The 21,276-nt window shown below is 41.5% G+C and overlaps 1 protein-coding gene and 1 pseudogene across 2 annotated transcripts in view; one reads left to right on the top strand and one right to left on the bottom strand.

The window, feature by feature from the left end:
- LOC118388457 (leucine-rich repeats and immunoglobulin-like domains protein 2) overlaps positions 1-1,521 on the bottom strand; it is a 29,287-nt pseudogene extending 27,766 nt beyond the window's left edge. Inside the window, exon 1 of the transcript XR_004826557.2 lies at positions 872-1,521. The product of XR_004826557.2 is annotated as a leucine-rich repeats and immunoglobulin-like domains protein 2 (transcript). The remainder of the gene's footprint in view (positions 1-871) is intronic.
- A 6,629-nt stretch (positions 1,522-8,150) lies between these two features.
- LOC118388154 (protein-arginine deiminase type-2-like) lies at positions 8,151-20,859 on the top strand. The gene is made up of 16 exons (XM_052526771.1): positions 8,151-8,384; positions 9,797-9,965; positions 10,636-10,705; positions 10,875-10,936; positions 11,339-11,456; positions 11,807-11,959; positions 12,115-12,305; positions 12,413-12,516; positions 12,721-12,832; positions 13,072-13,179; positions 13,286-13,437; positions 13,896-14,043; positions 14,295-14,388; positions 19,324-19,403; positions 19,513-19,641; positions 19,871-20,859. The coding sequence occupies exons 1-16, from the start codon at positions 8,290-8,292 to the stop codon at positions 20,102-20,104; spliced, it is 2,019 nt and encodes a 672-aa protein (XP_052382731.1). The 5' UTR covers positions 8,151-8,289; the 3' UTR covers positions 20,105-20,859.
- The last annotated feature ends 417 nt before the right edge of the window (positions 20,860-21,276 follow it).

The following is a 21,276-nucleotide window of genomic DNA, read 5'->3' as shown; positions in this document are numbered from 1 at the left end:
AGCAGTTTAATACCTGCGGGCCTGGTGCCAATACATTTATAAAACAAAAAGTTTACCTTGACTTGGAAGAGTTCCAGTGCTGGATAGCTTTGGCCAGCAAGCTAACATAGAAAGCTAACACCCCTCTAAAGCTAACACCCCTCTCTGTTTGGGTAGGCTAAACGAGCTAGCTGCTTTCGCTAACTAAGTAAGTGAAAGTTAATTAAATACAAAATATAGCTAGTGCTCTCTCCCTCTTGCTTCTTCATTTTTTTTAAATAAATACATTTGTTCCAAACTGTTCAACTATTGTCTCTCTGAGTCAACTTACTCACCACATTTTATGCAGTGCAGTGCAGTGCTAGCTAACTTTAGCTTATGCTTTCAGTACTAGACTCAAAATCTGATCATTTGAGAGGACATGTCAGTTCATGCTACAAGAGCTCTGATAGGTTCGAGCCGGACGTCATCATAGTTACTGTATAAGCCTTTGGGTGAGAGTATGAACCATGAGTCTCACGTTTTGTATTGAAGTCAATGTACCCAGAGGACGGAAACTAGCGGTCCTCCGCATACACCATGGTGCTATCCCAGAGATTGCGGTTGAGGCTACTGTAGCGCGTCATTGCAAAACAGTGTGTTTTAAATCAATTATATGGTGACATTCATATTGTAACGTTTTCTGTTTCAGTTTTAATTTGTCTGAAATTCACTTAGGATGGTCCTCCCCCTACTCCTCCGAGGAGCCTCCACTGATCCACATATATATCTAGCTAAAGAACTTGACATATAACGTTAGACCTCGCTAGCAAACTAACAAGGCCAGGTAGCTTGAGGAGCCACTGCAGCTTGTAAACATTACCGATAAGATAGCTAATATTGGGCTACTTACAGACGAGTTATCCCATGAGGTGGATCCAGGGGGGGCGCTGACAACCTTTTCCTATTGCAATCCAGGATTTGGATTTCGTCTGACCCCCTTGGACAAGAGCATGGAGCAGGGCAGGAATCCAGTGCCCAGCAGGCACTCAAACTCAACAACAAGAGAGCCGGGGGGTTGGGCCAGCCTTCCGCCATTTCAAAAGTCTAACTATCAATACGTGGCTAGTTAGCTTCTGACAATTATAAAATGTCTAACCTACAACACCAACCGATTCATATAACTTCATATTAATAAAATAAACCCCCTCTTTCACATGAGTCGCATAACATTACAAAAAATGTATTCCAACTTGCCCATGGCAGCCCAGAACTGATTTTTCCTCCTTTCCCTTAGAATTTCCATCAACTTCCAATCTCATCACACATCCCAAGATAAGTGGCTAGCAGCTAGCGTTCTTAAAGTAAACCTGCATGTCGATGTTTCAACGGACCAAGTTCATTTGACTTCATATCAAACAGATGTGGATCGTACAAAGTGTTCTGACGAAACATATGAATTATCTAGCTACCAAAGTATGATTATTCCGAAATATGTTTCGAAGGAACAACAATAGCGATAACATATGGTGAATCCTGCCTCTTTAGAGCATGTTTACAGCTGTCCTATTGGTCAGAATGCATGCTTCTTAATTATTTTATATTAACTGATTCGATTTTCAATAATAAATAGCTAGATACTGGTTGAGAGAAGGTCAAAAGCTCTCCTTTTATAAACATTTTAAAATGAGCTCATGTCATGCATACATTTATTTTTGATGTTTTACAAAAGTAGAAGTTGTAGACCAGTCTGGGCTGGGCTATATTATTATCCCGATAATAAATCCAACTCAATCGGCCTGGCCCCGGGCCACATTCAGTTGCAAAACGTTCTCGAACGTTGCAGATAGCAAACCATGAATAGAGCATTAGTGATTCCTTATTTGCAATATGGTTTTAGATAATTTAGTATTATTCTGTATGTACATTCGATACACCAAATGTAGTGTATGTTACCTTTTGTATGGTATGTATTTCACATTTTAGTCATTTGGCAGATGCTTTTATCCAGAGCGAGTGTATACATTTGTCAATTTCTTATATTTTAGGATTTGCAATTCGTTCAATATGTTACGAATTGCAATACGGACAATATGTTAAGAATTTGTTGTGGCTAACGTTAGCTAGCTCTAGGGGTTAGGGTTAGCTAAAATGCTAAGTAGTTGCAAAGTTGCTAATTAGCATGAGGTTTGAACATGCTACGTTTGGGTTACTAGACAGGTATTATAGACCCTACCTACATACCTTTCATGTTTGCCTTAATAAGTAACCATACCAAACTAATTTGAGAGTCCTGGATTTACGTTTGCTATGTTATGTTTAGTCTATGAAACCAGTCTGTTATTCTACATGTCAAAGAGGGATGTTTGTGTATGGGACATCACGCTGTTTTGCTTAGCAAGTTACACTTTCTCCCGATTCGGCCCATACCTGGCATGAACTCGGGACATCTTAATCTTGGACAAACAGCTTCCTGTTTGAAGCTTGCTCTGCCCCCTTCTATGTCAAGTGATGTGATTTTTATCGTGTGTTTTCTCTGCGAAAGTTTAGAAACAATAGTTTAAATTGTCTTTTGTCAGACTGAGAAATAAACATGCAAGGATTAAACTGTCCCAATTTATATTATGTCCCACTCTTTTCGAATTCACTGTTTTGGTTTCCTTACCCTGTAAGCAGTCTATGGACTAGGTATGACAGCAATCCATGCTTTGGTTTTGTTTACCTAGCCATTGTTTCAAATGCTACCATTTTCTCACTCGTGGCACAAATCCAATGCAAGCCAATGGTACCTATATTATCATTTCCACGCTTCATGTCCAAATCAGCTATGATGAATGAGAAAGTTTCAGACACACAAATATTATACCCCCAAGACATGCTAATCTCTCACCATTACAATAACAGGGGAAACTATGATATTTATGCCTCTGTGACTTTCTCACTCATCATTATTCACGATTCTTTCAGTATTGGCTGTAATCATAGTTGCATCCACATTCATGTAGAAATGAATGTAGAAGTGATCATAGTGATTCCAGAATATAATGAAAACAGGTTAATATGCCCCACCAACATTAGACAAACTGTAATATCTTATGTTTCACGGAGTAGTGGCTGAATGACGACATGGATAACATACATACAGCTGGCGGGGTTTTCAGTCCATCGGCAAGATAGAACAGCTGCCTCCAGTGAGACAAGGCGGTCTGTGTCTATTTGTAAACAACAGCTGGTGCACGAAATCTAATATTAAGGACATTTTGAGGTTTTGCTCGCTTAAGGTAGAGTATCTCATGATAAGCTGAAGACCACACTATTTACGAAGAGAGTTTTCATCAATATGTTTTATAGCTGTCTATTTACCACCACAAACTGATGCTAGCACTAAGACCGCACTCAACGAGATGTATAGGGCCATAAGCAAACAGGAAAATGCTAATTCAGAGGTGGCGCTCCTAGTGGCCGGGGACATTAATGCAGGGACATTTAAATCAGTTTTACCTCATTTCTAACAGCATATTAAAAGGTGCAACCAGAGGAAAAAAAACTATAGACCACCTTTACTCTACACACAGACGCGTACAAAGCTCTGCCTCACTCTCCATTTGGCAAATCTGACCATAACTTTATCCTCCTGATTCCTGCTTAAGCAGGGAGTACCAGTGACTCTGTCAATGAGGAAGTGGTCAGAGGACACAGATGCTAAGCTACAGGACTGTTTTGCTAGCACAGACTAGAATATGTTCCGGGATTCTTCTGATGGAGTTGAGGAATACACCACATCAGTCACTGGCTACATCAATAAGTGCATCGATGACATCGTTCCCACAGTGACCGTATGTACCCCAACCAGAAGTCATGGATTACAGGTAACATCCGCACTGAGCTAAAGGGTAGAGCTGCCGCTTTCAAGGAGCGGGACTCTAACCCGCTGTGCCCTCTAACAAACCATCAAACAGGCAAAGCGTCAATACAGGACTACGGTTGAATCGTACTACACCAGCTCCGAATCTTATCGGATGTGGCTGGGCTTGCAAACTATTAGGGACTTACAAAGGGAAGCACAGCCACAATCTGCCCAGTGACACAAGCCTACCAGACAAGCTAAATAACTTCTATGCTCGCTTTGAGGCAAGCAACACTGAATCGTGCATGAGAGCATCAGCTGTTCCGGATGACTGTGTGATCACGCTGTCGGTAGCCGATGTGAGTAAGACCTTTAAACAGGTCAACATTCACAAGGCAGATGGGCCAGATGGATTACCAGGAGGTGTGTTCTCCGAGCATGCGCTGACCAACTGGCATTTTCAACCTGTCCCTGACCGAGTCTGTAATACCAACATGTTTCAAGCAGACCACCATTGTCCCTTTGCCCAGGAACACTAAGGTAACCTGCCTAAATGACTACTGACCAGTAGCACTCACATCTGTAGCCATGAAATGCTTTGAAAGGCTGGTCATGGCTCACATCAATATCATTATCCCAGAAACGCTAGACCCACTCCAATTTGAATACCGCCCCGACAGATCCACAGATGATGCAATTTATTTTGCACTCCACACTGCACTTTCCCACCTGGACAAAAGGAACACCGACTAGAGAATGCTGTTCATTGACTACAGCTCAGCGTTCAACACCATAGTGCCCTCAAAGCTCATCACTAAGCTAAGGACCCTGGGACTAAACACCTCCGTCTGCAACTGGATCCTGGACTTTCTGACGGGCCGCTCCCAGGTGGTAAGGGTATGTAACAACACATCTGCCATCATGACAAAGCAAAAACTGTTTCAACATTTTTGCTAATTTATTAAACATAAAAAATTGAAATATCAAATTTACATAAGTATTCAGACCCTTTACTCAGTACTTTGTTGAAACACCTTTGGCAGCGATTACAGCCTCTAGTCTTCTTGGGCATGACGCAACAAGCTTGGCACAACTGTATTTGGGGAGTTTCTCCAATTCTTCTCTGCAGATCCTCTCAAGCTCTGTGAGGTTGGATGGGGAGCATTGCTGCACAGCTATTTTCAGGTCTCTCAAGAGATGTTAGATCGAGTTCAAGTCCAGTCTCTGGCTAGGCCTCTCAAGGACATTCAGAGACATCTCCCGTCTGGATTACTGCAACTCGCTGTTGGCTGGGCTCCCTGCCTGTGCCATTAAACCCCTACAACTCATCCAGAACGCCGCAGCCCGTCTGGTGTTCAACCTTCCCAAGTTCTCTCACGTCACCCCGCTCCTCCGCTCTCTCCACTGGCTTCCAGTTGAAGCTCGCATCCGCTACAAGACCATGGTGCTTGCCTACGGAGCTGTGAGGGGAACGGCACCTCAGTACCTCCAGGCTCTGATCAGGCCCTACACCCAAACAAGGGCGCTGCGTTCATCCACCTCTGGCTTGCTCGCCTCCCTACCACTGAGGAAGTACAGTTCCCGCTCAGCCCAGTCAAAACTGTTCGCTGCTCTGGCTCCCCAATGGTGGAACACACTCCCTCACGACGCCAGGACAGCGGAGTCAATCACCACCTTCCGGAGACACCTGAAACCCCACCTCTTTAAGGAATACCTAGGATAGGATAAAGTAATCCTTCTCACCCCCCCCCTTAAAAGATTTAGATGCACTATTGTAAAGTGGCTGTTCCACTGGATGTCATAAGGTGAATGCACCAATTTGTAAGTCGCTCTGGATAAGAGCGTCTGCTAAATGACTTAAATGTAAATGTAAATGTCCCAAAGCCACTCCTGCTTTGTCTTGGCTGTGTGCTTAGGGTTGTTGTCCTGTTGGAAGGTGAAGCTTCGCCCCAGTCGGAGGTCCTGAGCACTCTGGAGCAGGTTTTCATCAAGGATCTCTGTAATTTGCTCCATTCATCTTTGTCTTCATTCTGACTAGTCTCTGAGTCCCTGCCGCTGAAAAACATTCCCACAGCATGGTGCTGCCACCACCATGCTTCACCGTAGGGATGGTGACAGGTTTCCTCCAGACGTGATGCTTGGCATTCAGGCAAAATAGTTCAATCTTGGTTTCATCAGACCAGAGAATTTTGTTTCTCATGGTCTGAGTCTTTAGGTGCCTTTTGGCAAACTCCAAGCTTGCTTTCATGTGCCTTTTACTGAGGAGTGGCTTCCGTCTGGCCACTCAACCAAAGGCCTAATTGGTGGAGTGCTGCAGAGATGGTTGTCCTTCTGGAAGGTTCTCCCATCTCCACAGAGGGACTCTGGAGCTCTGTCAGTGACCATCGGGTTCTTGGTCACCTCCCTGACCAATGCCCTTCTCCCATGATTGCGCACTTTGGCTGGGAAGCCAGCTCTAGGATGAGTCTTGGTGGTTCCAAACTTCTTCAATTTAAGAATGGTGGAGGTCACTGTGTTCTTGGGGACCTTCCATGCTGCAGACATTTTTTGTTACCATTTTCCAGATCTGTGCCTGAACACAATCCTGACTTAGCGTTCTTGAGGACAATTCCTTCGACCTCATGGCTTGTTTTTTGCTCTGACATGCACTGTCAACTGTGTGACTTTATATAGACAGGTGTGTGCCTCTCCAATGTCCAATCAATTGAATTCACCACAGGTGGACTACAGTCAAATTGTAGAAACAGCTTAAGGATGATGAATGGAAACAGGATGCACCTAAGCTCAATTTTGAGTCTCATAGCAATTGGTCTCAATACTTATGCAAATAAGCTATTTCTGTTTTTAGTTTTTAATAAATTTGCAAACATTTCTAAAAACCAGTTTTCGCTGTGTCATATCTCATTCCATCATTCTGCTCCTCTACAATGTACTGTATCACCATAGATGTTTCACAGGAACAAGTTTCTATGACCAGGCACCCTAATCTCCTTCAGCACCTTAATAAGAGAAAAGCAACCGACATACCAGTACCGTATCAACAGACATTTAATCTTCACATTGAGAAACTTTGAGGGCTCTTTATGTTGTTGGCACAGTGTTGAAAGTGAACCTAAACATGTGAGTGTATCTATGCTAGTCAACTGGACCAATAGATGTCTTCAGGTGGTAGTAGGCTGTTGTTATAGACTACACCATAGCCAACACAGTAGCGTGAAAATACTATATTTTTACAAAGAAAAATACATTTTTATGGCAATACATTGTTTCACCTGTTATGTACTGCTAGATAAACTATTTGGGGATTATCTCTCAGTAGCCAACCCAGCTAGTACATTTGGTTTCTTGTAAATTGTGAGAACATACGTTTTTGTTCATAAGATTCCTGACGGTTAAAACTGAATGTTTTTTAAGTGTTCAAAGAATGGAAATTAACATTTTGCATGTTCTAAGAACATACATTTTTAAGTTGAAGGGAGGTTCTGAGAAAGTTTTTCTATGGTTCCCTAAAAGTTTTCCTGTATGGTTTTATTAACATTCTGAGAACGAAAATTATAGGTTATTTGAAGGTAAATAAATAAAGTTACGAGAACATGTTTCAATAAGGCTGCTAACTTAATTTGTGTTAACTGTTTTGAACTACAAGCACAGATGGAAATCCATAGCTTCAGGATGGAGCTAGCATGCTATGTTTTTTTAATTATTCAAACAAAGCTGTTAATTTTTGTCTATTCAAAGAAAACAAGCACTCATTAATACCAGCTGTAGCTAATTAGTGGGCGTGGCCAAAACACCTGAACACACTTAAAAAGAGAGGGAAAAAATAGTTTTGTTGATGCTGAGAACTGATTGTGTAATGTTTTCTGGGGTTTTTTCATGGAAAGTTTTCTTAATGTTCTGAGAACATGACTTTAAATATAACCATGAGGAAACCTGTAGAAAACATTATGCTGAAGTACTGAAATTCCCACAGAACGTTGTTTCTTAACATTATCGGCCAAATTTGACAACATTACTTTAAAAAGAACCATGAGATAACCGGTAGGACATGTTATGGGAAGGTTGACCATGGCCATAGGACAACCACGCCTCGCTATGCTCTAAGAATTATATGGTTCTCATGATGTTATAGGCTAGCTGGGTAATTTGTCCCCGGTTTGGAGGAACACAATACTGAATAACCCTATTGCTTTATTTCATTTGTTAAGGCGGATACAATGTTGCACCTCTGTCATGTCATGTTGAGGACAGGGGCTGGCTGAATACATACAGTTACAGTAACTGCGCGAGACCATTTGTAACCAATCATCGGATGACGCGAGACATTCACCTGCGTTATAATCAGCTGGTCACTAGAGCCAGCCCAGCAGCATGTATTTACTTCCTGCCAATACTGTATATCAGGGTGAAGGAATTGCGGTACAAGTCTATTTTATCATAGCTAACAGCAAACAAATACTTTTGCCGCTGCCGCAGGGAAAGTCATGATCATCCACCCTCGGACACTGAGAATTGAGTATGGAAAAACGACCAAAGTCATGTGCGTGGTTGGCACGGAACTTACTGTAAACATAAACAGGTAACGTTAGGCTAGTTCTCCAAGACATCAAGTATGGGTCGTCATTTATTGATTAATTTATTAGAAATATAATTAAATATTTACTAATGTCATGCATTGGTAAGGACGGTTGATTAACATTAATCTCAGTTATTGTTTGTAAAATCGTATCCCTCGTGTTATTATTCAGTTATTATTGAAATGAAAATGGAACATTAGACAATTGATCTAATGTAAAGGGGTGTGGTGCTGTTAACATTAAAAATATAGCCTAGTAATTTAAATCACATGTCAAGTATTCAAGTAGTATTTTTCTCTCACACATATTAATAATTGAATATATTAATGTAATTGCTTTATAATCTTCTTCCACTTGTAGGTCCTGCGGTGATAATATATTTTTAAATTATTGATTACATCCACTGGCTATTTTGTTGTCATTTTACTACTTGGATATTCCAACTGCAAAAGGAGTTGGAGGATCATGCCCCGATATTGGGCTGAAAGGACTGTTTGTGGTTGGCATTTGTATTCAGCGGAGGAGTCAGACCTCTTGTTCTTAGCGGAGGGAGTCTGCAACAGTCACTTCTTTCTGCTAGTCAACAGACTCTCGTTTGTTGTCCTTACAAGCTGTCAATTTATATGACTCCAGTGCAACAGAATTCGATGGATTATAATCAGTTCCTATGATTTCCAAGTTAATATGGTAGATGATTTCCAAGTTAGATAGAAAAGAGTGGTAAACCCAACACAAATCGCCAACCTGAAGAATTAAACATATTGTGGTACTATCATGACTACGGCTGCAGTTAGTTTATCAGACTCTCCACATGGTATGATTACACAGCAGATACAGATGGTTTCACAACATCGGTGTGTGTAACAACTTAATACTTATTGTTAAGAAACACTTCTCTTTGTGCTATTGTTTAGAGAAACCGAGGCTCTGTTCAGGCAAATACTATCCCTCCTCCAAAAACCTAATGTTCCTTTGGTGTGGACCACCTCCAGGGCTTAGCCTGGACTCCAGGTGTTAGGTTTTACAGCTAAGCTTAATGTTTATAAACAAGTGTCATACTGAGTATAACAACTTGGGATGTTGGTTGATACTTTGACATATAAGTACAATCCTTTTTGCCAGTATTCTTGTGTAGGTTGATAGTCCAGTATTTCTCCCTCTTTGGTACGTTACTCATTGTAGAGGCATGTTGAAGACATCATACCTCTCTGATTACTTTAGCAATGTAACTTTAGAACTAGCACTGCCACCTGTTGCTTCTGGAAATAGGGGATAATGAACGGCACTCACGGATGGTGCTCTACTGCAGTATAGGTATGTCCTCTTGTGTTTACTCTGTTATTGCTATAGATTTGTATCAGAAAAGTATCAGGGTGTGATGTGTAACTGTCACATGTATTTATTGTTCCCCAAGGAGTGCCCCTCCTACCTCCAAGTACTTCTCTGTGCAATGTAGTCCCAGAGTGCAGTACAGGATCACCCCACCCCCACTGGAGAGTGGGACCCTCCCCACCTCTCTCAATGGTAATACAATGCTTCTTATCACCATGGACACTGCCAGCGAAGTGGGAAATGATAGCAAGGTAAATAAAGTAGGCCACTCCCACAGCCATGATAGCTACACTCTTAGAAAAAAAAGTGCTATCTAGAACCTAAAAGGGGCCTTTGGTTGTCCCCAAAGGGGAACCCTTTGAATAACCATTTTTGGCTCCATGTAGAACCCTATTGGGTTCCATTTAGAACCCTTTCCCAGAGGGTTCGGCATGGAACCCAAAATAGTTCTACCTGGGGACCCTGGAACACTTTTTTCTAAGAGTGAACCCTGAGACTTCAGTATGTTAAATCTTATTAATATAATCCTGAGTTGAATATTTCCTATCGGGACTGAACACCCTTCAGTGAATTATGTTAATAAGAAAAACAAATCAAGTATTTGCTGCTCCTATGCCTCTTAAGAGTGGCATGCAAACCACACTGAAATAATGCAAATGTGGCACTCAACCTGATACCAGAGAGATGTCAAACAGTGGAAAGTGATGTGGTTAATCACAGTGCCAGTTCTATTGATAAGGAATTGAAGGAGACTTAGTTCAGTTCCAGAATGGGCCAGTTGTTTAGATTCTCCTCTGAAATTATGTACTGTACATATCTGGACATGAATATATCATAGAAGACCCCATCAAAACACAACCACTGCTTAGTCACCAGTGTTCTAGATGTTTAACTTTGTAAATGTTGTCCTTTGTTGTGCAGCTATCAGTCATGTATTATGGAGAGAAGACGGAGGTGTTAGGGAAAGCTGTCGTTCACCTCACCGCTGTTGGTATGTTGTGTTATGCTTAGGACAGGAGAGCACACCCATATAAACTAACACCCTCCCCCACCTTCAAAGCATACCTTTGTGAATGTCATTTGTACATTTTGATATTTCACTTGAGACCCCAAAGCAGCTCATGAGCTTCAGTGACATCCAGGGCCTCTCTGTCTTGTAGAGATTTCTCTGGATGTAGATGCTGATCGAGATGGCCAGGTGGAGAGGAACAACCCCAACAAGGTGGGTTATGTCTGCTGGGTCCGTCCAGGCAGGTCTCTTTCAGCTCAGAGGTCACTATCTTTGTTTCTTAACACAGCAGGGTACATAAGGAGACGTTCTAACATGAATAGGCATTTCAGAAGACTAGTGTCCATGCTGTTTTCCAAAACACAAAGGAAGATTGCCAAGGCACTTCTAGCTAATTCTGTTAGCTAACACAGGGCACAGCCTTCCACTGATATTAATAGGTATATCAAAATACTGTTCATACTATATTCCTGGAAGTGGGAAATTCTTTTGAACGTTGTGCTTTTCCACTCAGCTGTAAGTCTAATCTTACCTCATGCTAACACATTGGGAAAAGCTAATTCGGCAGGGCAGTGTTAGTTCTTGTCGCTGAATAACGAGTGTTCATCTCTGCAGGGATCGTGGATGTGGGGGCCTAATGGCCATGGTGCCATCCTACTGGTCAACTGTGACTCAGAACACACCTATGGGAAGAGGCGGGACAGTGAGCGTGCTGAGGTCAGCAGGGTCTCAGGTATATAACAACAGCCAAGTCATCCTGGCCCACTGAGCTGACCAGCTGACAGTGCTGCAGGCATTGCAATAAATCAACATTTTAAAGGCTGCAGGTCTGTGTTTTGTGTATAATCAGCAGAGAGGAGCAGTAGGGATGTGTGTATTTGTGTTAGCTAAACACAAAATGCCTGAGCTAGGGGTGTGTCTGGTGTGGTTTGATGGTTCCTTCACGACCACCATCCTTCTAGGATAAGTAGTTGTATTACACACTGTCATACCTATGTTGTTATTGAGATGAGGTCACATTGATTACGACATTGATGGGTTGACACTTGATGTACAATAATGTCAGTATTTGTGAAATGTCAGATCTGAAAGACATGTCCCCAATGGTGCTGCGAACCAGTGGCCCTGCCAAGCTCCCAGAGGGCTACAAGCTGACCATGCACATCTCCCAGGGGGATGCAGAGAGTGTCAGGGTCTTCAGAACCAGGTCCACAGCAGGCATGCACCAAACACTGAGTGAGTCAAGGACATTTTGTCCAGTCAGATCTTTTATGTGTTCTTGTGGCTGTCCATGCATGTATAATGTGTATACAATAGGATTTTAATGCTGCGTATGCATATAAATGGAGATACATTTGATCCTCATTATAAAACATGATTTACTGCTGCAGAAAACCTGTTCTACAAGAGCTTTGTGAAGGACTACCCACTGGTGCTGGGCAGTGAGGATTTGTCCAAGGAGGTCCCGTACCTCGGGGGAAACGCTGAGATGAATTTCTACGTTGAGGGCCTGAGATTCCCTGACAAAGACTTTGAGGGCCTCATCAGCATCAGCCTCAGCCTGCTGGAGCCCAGCTCTCAGGTACATTGTAACTATTTCACTGTTCCTAGTTTAAAACTTCAAAGGGTATATACTGTACCTCTGTCGTGGAATCTATCATTCATGTTTTTGTTCCGTTATTTTGCCAGGGCTTCCCTGAGACGCCCATCTTTACAGACAGGGTGGTGTTCCGTGTGGCTCCCTGGATCATGACACCAAACACACTCAACCCTCTGGAGGTCTTCGTCTGCAGGTGAGCTATGATGAAGAAGAAAATTATGATGATCAAATCACATTTTATTTGTCACATACACATGGTTAGCAGATGTTAATGCGAGTGTAGCGAAATGCTTGTGCTTCTTGTTCCGACAGTCCTGGCATTGATCTTGATGGAAATAATGATCGCGCTGTCTGTAAACTTATTCCGACAACTGTTTCTGTGCATTTGGTTACCCAGCACATCTGATAACTACCAGTTCCTAAAGGGAATGAGGAGGCTGGTGGAGAACAGTGGGTATAAGCTGAAGGTTTGTCATGAGTACATGAACAGAGGAGACCGCTGGATGCAGGTAAGCAGTGAGATTCAGCTTCTAGCCTATCATGCACTTTTGTGCATTTGAACTTTTTTCAATTCCAACCTTTTTTAAACACCATTTATTTCACATCCTTTTACATCAATGTAAATCATTGTCAGTCTTGTCTCTCGGTTTCAGCTAAAAGAAATCAGAACATAGACCAGTGTCTTTGTTTCTAACTGCATGAAAAATATAGAAATATAATAGACATGTAAAGAAGGTTTCTCTCTCAGGATGAGATAGAGTTTGGCTACATTGACTCTCCTCACCAACGTTTCCCTGTTGTGCTGGACTCCCCCCGAGACGGAGAACTACAGGATTTCCCTTATGATGTGCTACTGGTAAGAAAAGGCATTCACCACACCTGCTGTTAAAATGTTCTTATTTCTATACTGTGAGGGATGTGGTGGAACTCTTTCTCAACCTCTCTCTGCCTGGTGCCCTCAGGGCCCAGACTTTGGCTATGTGACGAGGACAGCATATGATGAGGAAGTGAGCAGCCTGGACTCGTTTGGTAACCTGGAAGTTAGCCCTCCAGTTATTGTGAATGGAAAAATCTACCCTCTGGGCAGGATCATAATTGGAGTGGCTTTCCCCACGTGAGTGTACCTTAGCCAGGGGTTAGTTGCTTCAACGGAAGAGAATCTGGTTCTTAGATCCCAATATTTGCCGTTATTCTAAAGTTTATTTATTAATTAAATAACCTTGATGCTACTTCCTTCTATAAATCTCTTGCTAATGATTAATTCATATTTGGAACAAAGAGATGGCCTCCCAAGTGGCAGAGCGGTCTAAGGCACTGCATCTCAGTGCTAGAGGTGTCACTACAGACACCCTGGTTCGAATCCAGGCTGTATTGTAACCGGCAGTGATTGGGAGTCCCATAGGGTGGTGCACAATTGGACCAGTGTCGTCCGGGTTTGGCAGGTGTAGGCCGTCATTGTAAATAAGATTTTGTTCTTAACTGACTTGCCTAGTTAAATAAAGGATCATTTAAAAAAAATGTTAAATAAAAAATGGCTGTGAGCAGTGGTGATAAGGCTGTTTAACTTTTCAGGGCAACCAAGGGCCGCAACATGACCAAAGTAGTGCAAGACTTCCTTTGGGCACAGAAAGTCCAGGAGCCCATTGCACTGTTCTCTGATTGGCTTCTGGTTGGGCATGTGGATGAATTCATGACTTTTGTCCCAGCTCCTGACAAAAAGGTAAAACAATATTGTCAAGGAAAGTATAGTTGCCCGCTCCATTAGAACATGTGAGTAAATACACTGTGTTCTTTGATATAGAGTAGAAATGACGGCGAGCAAAGAATTGTTAATGCTGTCCATTTGCACAAAGTATTTAGACATGACGCAGGCTGTGGCTGCCATGTGGTTTATGTGATAATGTAAAGCTGTCAGGAAGTCAAATGAAGCGCACAGCCAATGTTGTCTTTGTCCTCTGTTTCTCTGTGTAGGGATTCCGGCTGCTGCTCGCCAGCCCCGACGCAGGCTACAAACTATTCAGAGGCTTACAGAACGACGGGCATGGACAAGCCAAAATGTTTGACGGTAGGCCTTCAGTTAGGCGACTAATTTCACTGTCTCAGTGTGTATCACTGGATTTTTTTTCAGGATTTTTTTCTGTCATAGTTGAAGTGTACATATGATGAAAATTACAGGCCTCTTTCATATTTTTAAGTGGGAGAACTTGCACAATTGGTGGCTGACTAAATACTTTTTCCCCCCTCTGTATATACATTTGGAAGCTACGCTCACAGGAATATGAATCATTTGCACATGAACGACCGCTCATTCAGAAAAGAAATGCAATACAGTTGAAGTCGGAAGTTTACATACACCTTAGCCAAATACATTTAAACTCAGTTTTTCACAATTCCGGACATTTAATCCTCGTTAAAAGTCAGCTAGAATTCAGTTAGGATCCCCACTTTATTTTAAGAATGTGAAATGTCAGAATAATAGTAGAGAATTATTTATTTCAGCTTTTATTTATTTCATCACATTCCCAGTGGGTCAGAAGTTTACATACACTCAATTAGTATTTGTTAGCATTGCCCTTAAATTGCCTTTGAATTTTGGTTAGATTTCCACAAGCTTCCCACAACAAGTTGGGTGAATTTCCCATTCCTGGTGTAACTGAGCTGGTGTAACTGAGTCAGGTTTGTAGGTCTCCTCACTCGCACACCTTTTTTCAGTTCTGCCAACAAATGTTCTATGGGATTGAGGTCAGGGCTTTGTGATGGCCACCCCAATACCTTGACTTTGTCCTTAAGCCATTTTGCCACAACTTTGGAAGTATGCTTGGGGTCATTGTCCATTTGGAAGACCCAATTGCAACCAAGCTTTAATTTCCTGACTGATGTCTTGATGTTTCAATATATCCACATAATTTTCCAGCCTCATGATGCCATCTATTTTGTGAAGTGCACCAGTCCCTCCTGCAGCAAAGCACCGCCAACATGATGCTGCTTACCGCTGCGCTTCACGGTTGGGATGGTGTTCTTTGACTTGCAAGCCTCCCCCTTTTTCCTCCAAACATAATGATGGTCATTATGGCCAAACAGTTCTACTTTTGTTTCATCAGACCAAAGGATATTTCTACAAAAAGTATGATCTTTGTCCCCATGTGCAGTTGCAAACCATAGTCTGGCTTTTTTATGGGGGTTTTGGAGCGGTGGCCTTTCAGGTTATGTCGATATATGACTCGTTTTACTGTGGATATAGATATTTTTGTACCTGTTTCCTCCAGCATCTTCACAAGGTCCTTTGCTGTTGTTCTGGGATTGATTTGCACTTTTCACACCAAAGTGCGTTCATCTCTAGTAGACAGAACGTGTCTCCTTCCTGAGCGGTATGACTGTTGCGTGGTCCCATGGTGTTTATACTTGCGTACTATTGTTTGTACAGATGAACGTGGTACCTTCAGTCATTTGGAAAATGCTCCCAAGGATGAACCAGACTTGTGGAGGTCTACATTTTTTTTTTCTGAGGTCTTGGCTGTTTTCTTTTGATTTTCCCATGATGTCAAGCAAAGCGACACTGAGTTGGGAGGTAGGCCTTGAAATACATCCACAGGTACACCTCCAATTGACTCCAAATATGTCAATTAGCCTATCAGAAGCTTCTAAATCCATGACATAATTTTCTTGAATTTTCCAAACTGTTTAAAGGCACAGTCAACTTAGTGATTCGTAAACTTCTGACCCACTGGAATTGTGAAACAGTGAAATAATCTGTCTCTAAACAATTGTTAGAAAAATTACTTGTCATGCACAAAGTAGATGTCCTACCCGAATTGCCAAAACTATAGTTTGTTAACCTGTTACGTCTGGGGCGGAGGTTCCGCCAGTGGAACATTTCGACAACATCCTGTGAAATTGCAGATGCCGAAATTAATTTTTTTTTTTTTTTAATATTTAACTTTCATAGAATCACAAGTTCAATACACCAAATTAAAGCTTATCTTCTTGTTATTCCAACCACCGTGTCAGATTTCAGAAATTCTTTACGGCAAAAGCAAATCATGTGATTATCTGAGGACAGCACCCCATCAAACAAACACATGACAATCATATTTCAACCCGCCAGGCGCGACACAAAACTCAGAAATAACTATATAATTCATGCCTTACCTTTGAAGATCTTCTTCTGTTGGCACTTCAATATGTCCCATAAACATCACAAATGGTGCTTTTGCTCGATTAATTGCATTGTTATATCTCCAAAATGTCCATTTATTTGACGTGTTTGATTCAGAAAAACACCGGTTCCAACTCGCCCAACATGACTACAAAATATCTAATAAGTTACCTGCAAACTGTGTCCAAACAATTCAAACAACTTTCCTAATCCAACTTTAGGTATTTTAAAATGTAAATAATCGATAAAATTTAAGATGGGATAAACTACGTATAAAATTAAAGTGGAGCGAGCTTCAGGTCACACGCCCCAAGTAAAACAGTCCACTTGGCTATACACCCAGAAAGGAAATGGCTATTTCTTCATTTCTCAAAGGAAAAACATCAACACATTTCTAGAGACTGTTGACATCTAGTGGAAGCCATATGAACTGCAACCAGATGCCTCAGAAATCTAGATTCACATTGAAAACAAATTGAAAACACTGTCACCTCAAAATAAGATTTCCTGGATGGTTTGTCCTCGGGGTTTCGCCTACCAAATAAGTTATGTTATACTCACAGACATCATTTTATCAGTTTTAGAAACTTCAGTGTTTTCTATCGAAATCTACCAATTATATGCATATCCTAGCTTCTGGGCCTGAGTAGCAGGCAGTTTACTTTGGGCACGCTTTTCATCCGGACGTGATAATACCGCCCCCAAGCCTGAAGAGGTTTAACAAGAAATTTGGAGTGGTTGAAAAACGAGTTTTAATGACTCCAACCTAAGTTCATGTAAACCTCCGACTTCAACTGTATATATTTATGCGTAGATGTCTTTCTCTGTTGTCTCTGTTGAAACCACTTGATCTGTCTATGGGAAGTGGTTTGATTGAAGTCTCCGGTTGTTCACCAGGGGTCACAATGTCCTTCTTAGTTGTAGGCTTCTTCTGTTCTGGAGTATTCATTAGAGTAGATACTACAGGTGTACCACACGGTGTTCAGAGGGATCTGTCTTCCCTCATCTTTGGTCAAACGTTCTAGACTACTTTACATGCACAGCTGCAGACGGTGCATGTTTTGGCCTGGTTTACAAAGTTTCTCACCATTTTAGCGTGTGGACCGCGGCCTCACGTTCTCTGGTCTCAATGGTTGATTATTCAGGGTACAGCTAGGACCACTTAACACGCCGCCAGTACCCCGGCATGTTTTGGTCTAATGTAAATTTCGTTAGCAAATCCTTTTCAGCACTCTGGTCTTAGGGGCTTTCCAACACGCCGACACAATGTCTGTGCTCACATGGGCATGGTTACTGACTGGGCCCAGGTTTATATGAAAAGCCATTATCTCGTTTCGAAGGCTAAAATCACATTTATATAATTTCAAAAATCGTTTCATATTTAATCATATAATTTTTACATTTAGATGAAAATCTGATATATACAGTGTGCAAGCTCTTAAAGTTACAATGTTTCCGTTATAAAGTCTTTCTGATCATTTTAATCACATCACAAAATGGACATTAATTTTCCATATTCCATCTCACATCATTCCCAACATTCTTTATTAGAAATATTGTTTCATTATCCACTTTTGGATGTTGGAGTTTTGGTGGAAAAGTCTCAATGTGTAACAAATTATTTTCACCATTCATACTATAGGGCAAGAGAGAGAAAGTGTACGGCCTGCTGTTAAGTCATAAAACCGGCCCAACTCCCACCTCAGGTGGGAGAGAGTGGGGTCTGGCAATGGGGGAGAGAGAGTGGGATCTGCCAGCTATGTGCAGAGCTGATCTGGCACCTTTGATCCTCACCAAGGAGAGAGCGTCATGAAGTCTGGGTACTGCAACTCGCATTGACTTCAATACAAGACCATGGTGCTCGCCTACGGAGCTGTGAGGGGAACGGCACCTCAGTACCTCCAGGCTCTGATCAGGCCCTACACCCAAACAAGGGCACTGCGTTCATCCAAAACCTTCCGGAGACACCTGCTCATGTTCCTCATCCCCCCCCAACCCTTCCATATTTGACTTACACTTAAATGTAAATGTAAATGTAATTCTGAGAACTTCCTCCAACCTATCAGAGCTCTTGCAGCATGAACTGACATGTTGTCCACTGACTCAAAGGATCATAGAATCAATCTAGTACTGAATGCATAAGCTACAGCTAGCGAGCACTGCAGTGCATAAAATGTGGTGAGTCGTTGACTCGGTTATGATATGAAGGTTTGGCTTGGAAAGGTTTTTTCGCCTGATCACAGATAGCTGATGTGTTGTGCACTGAAGTCTACAAGTGAAGGGAAATTGTGAGAGGAGGAGCGCACGTAGATGCGAGAAGTAATTATACAAAGATCAAAGGGATCATGCTGTTTGTATGTGGCTGCTAGGAAAGTGAACTGTGTTTGTGTGTGATCATTCAGCTGATTCTGCAAAATGTTACTTAATTGATATGAAACGGGGACAAACATACTTCAATTTGTCTAATATCGCTTGCATCTGTTAGACTAATGATTACACCCTAGATTAGCTAGATACAGGCAAGAGTGTGGAACATGATATTGAATGTGTCAATGTTCGTTACTTTGATTACACAAATTTCTCTTGACCTGTGCACCTACTTTCATAGGCTAGGTTGAAGCATCCTCGATGGGTATAGAGAATTTTTGTATCATGTAGTAGCATAAACCTATCGATGTAACATTTGGCTGGGTGACTGGAATATGAATGACAGTCATCCAATATGCTGTAATAGAAGCCACCCCCTAAAAAAAATAATTGTCCTCCCTCATCTTAAACGTCACCGACCACCCCTGAACTGTGTGGGTTAATAATCAACACCGACTTCCTTCCCGATCCTAACAGGTCTTGGAGCAGAAGAAGAGATTACGGTAGATGAGATTTTGAGTGATGACAAACTTGGGGCAGAAAACAACTATGTCCAGGTGAGGGAAACTAAACACCAGATGAACAAGTTACTCAGAGAGGCTAGCAGAGCATTGCAGTGCTTGGTGAAATAACCATGTAGACGTTGTGACTGCTGTCGTCCCACAGAGCTGTATAGACTGGAACAGGGATGTCCTTAAGAGGGAGCTGGGTTTAGACGACGATGATATCATTGATCTGCCCATCCTTTTCCATGTGATGGAGGAGAACAGGGCAGTGGCCTATTACCCAGACATGGTGAGCAGACGCAAATTCTACACTAGAACACCTCCAAACCAAAAGTACTTCCTATTTTATTTGTTATACATTTTACATTACATAATGGCAAAACTCAAAAATGCTGCCAAATCATTTTAGACATTTTGTGATGATTTTCTACATGTGATTAGGAAGTATGCTCAAATCATCTACTACCCAAGTAGCGCAAGAAGCAAATCCTAATTGAGGCATATGTCTCTACCTCCAGGTGAACATGATTGTGTTGGGGAAGAACCTGGGCATCCCTAAACCATTTGGGCCCAAGGTGGATGGCCGCTGTGCCCTGGAGGCAGAGATGACCTCCCTCATGGAGGGCCTGGGACTCCGCTGCACATACATTGATGACTTTGCCTCCTACCACAAACTGCTGGGAGAGGTTCACTGTGGCTCTAACGTTCGCAGGGAACCCTTCTCCTTCAAGTGGTGGAACCTGGAGATGTGAGGGATTTGGGGCAAGGAATGGTTGTAGTTAGAAAGAGGGAATAAGGCTTGACGTAAACAGCAGCAACATTCGCCAGCAGCAGTCATCTTCAAACAACAACAGTAGTCCTTCGTACTGTATTACCCCTTTGTCTTTATTAAACATGTATTTGCCTTTTTTTTACAAAAGGGTGAAAAACTATATTTATAAACAAGACTTTCGGACTTTAACAAGGGCTTAAGGAGATTATCAACGAGAACAGAAATGCAATCATCTGAATTAAGCACATTGTAGGCTGAATCTGTTTGGATTGTCTGCGTGCTCAATCCAAGTGTTGTATTTACAGGTACTAAAACCAGTATAGATTAACAGGACCACAGATAAATGTGTAATTTGGAGCCTTGAAGACTTGTGAGAATTTTAATACATTTATTTTAAGCTTTGAGATGAAAATATATTTTGAATTTCAGTGCCTGGAATGCACACTATGACTCCAAAGGCTCTCTTAACCTGATGTAACTTCCAATCACATTTCAATTAATAGTATTTTGTTGAATCATAATCTTTAGAATGGTGTTTGATAATAATACATGATTAAATAAATGTCAGACTAACTGTATTTTGATGTAGTGTTCCTTACTTACACAGAGATCCTTCAGATTCAACATAGATTTCAAAATAATTGCAAAAGAAGGTTTATACACAACTGACAAAGTGCAACTAAATTCCATATTGGTTCTTGTTCATTTAATTGAAATAAAAAGTAATGGAAACTATGCCTTCATATCAGGTCTTTTCATTATATAAATCTGAGATGAGGGAAAATGTCTCTAATCAGGAAATGTAAAACATTACAACAAGATACAAAGGTTCCATTCATTGAGAGCAGATGTCTACAAATGAATACATATATCTGTTTAGTTTTACATTCAAACCAGTTGGTGATAGATTCCAGTAGGCGATATCCACCATGGGATAGATTCCATATATGAAGGGGGATACCCTCCTACAAAGCAGCTTACTTAACAATCATTTAAAAGGCAACTTGTCGTGTAATTATTTTTTTAAACCAAGTCAGATTTTCAAATGATCAGCAATTAATTGAAAATGTAGTGCCGGTTTCCACATTACACTTGTATCGCCATATTTCTCTATCGAAACTGATTTAAAGAAATAATGACTGTGCTTTTCTA

The sequence above is a fragment of the Oncorhynchus keta genome, chromosome 10 (assembly GCF_023373465.1).
Source record: "Oncorhynchus keta strain PuntledgeMale-10-30-2019 chromosome 10, Oket_V2, whole genome shotgun sequence".
Classification (NCBI taxonomy): Eukaryota; Metazoa; Chordata; class Actinopteri; order Salmoniformes; family Salmonidae; genus Oncorhynchus; species Oncorhynchus keta.
Note: the sequence above shows the minus strand (reverse complement) of the source record. Positions and strands in the feature narration are given on the sequence as shown.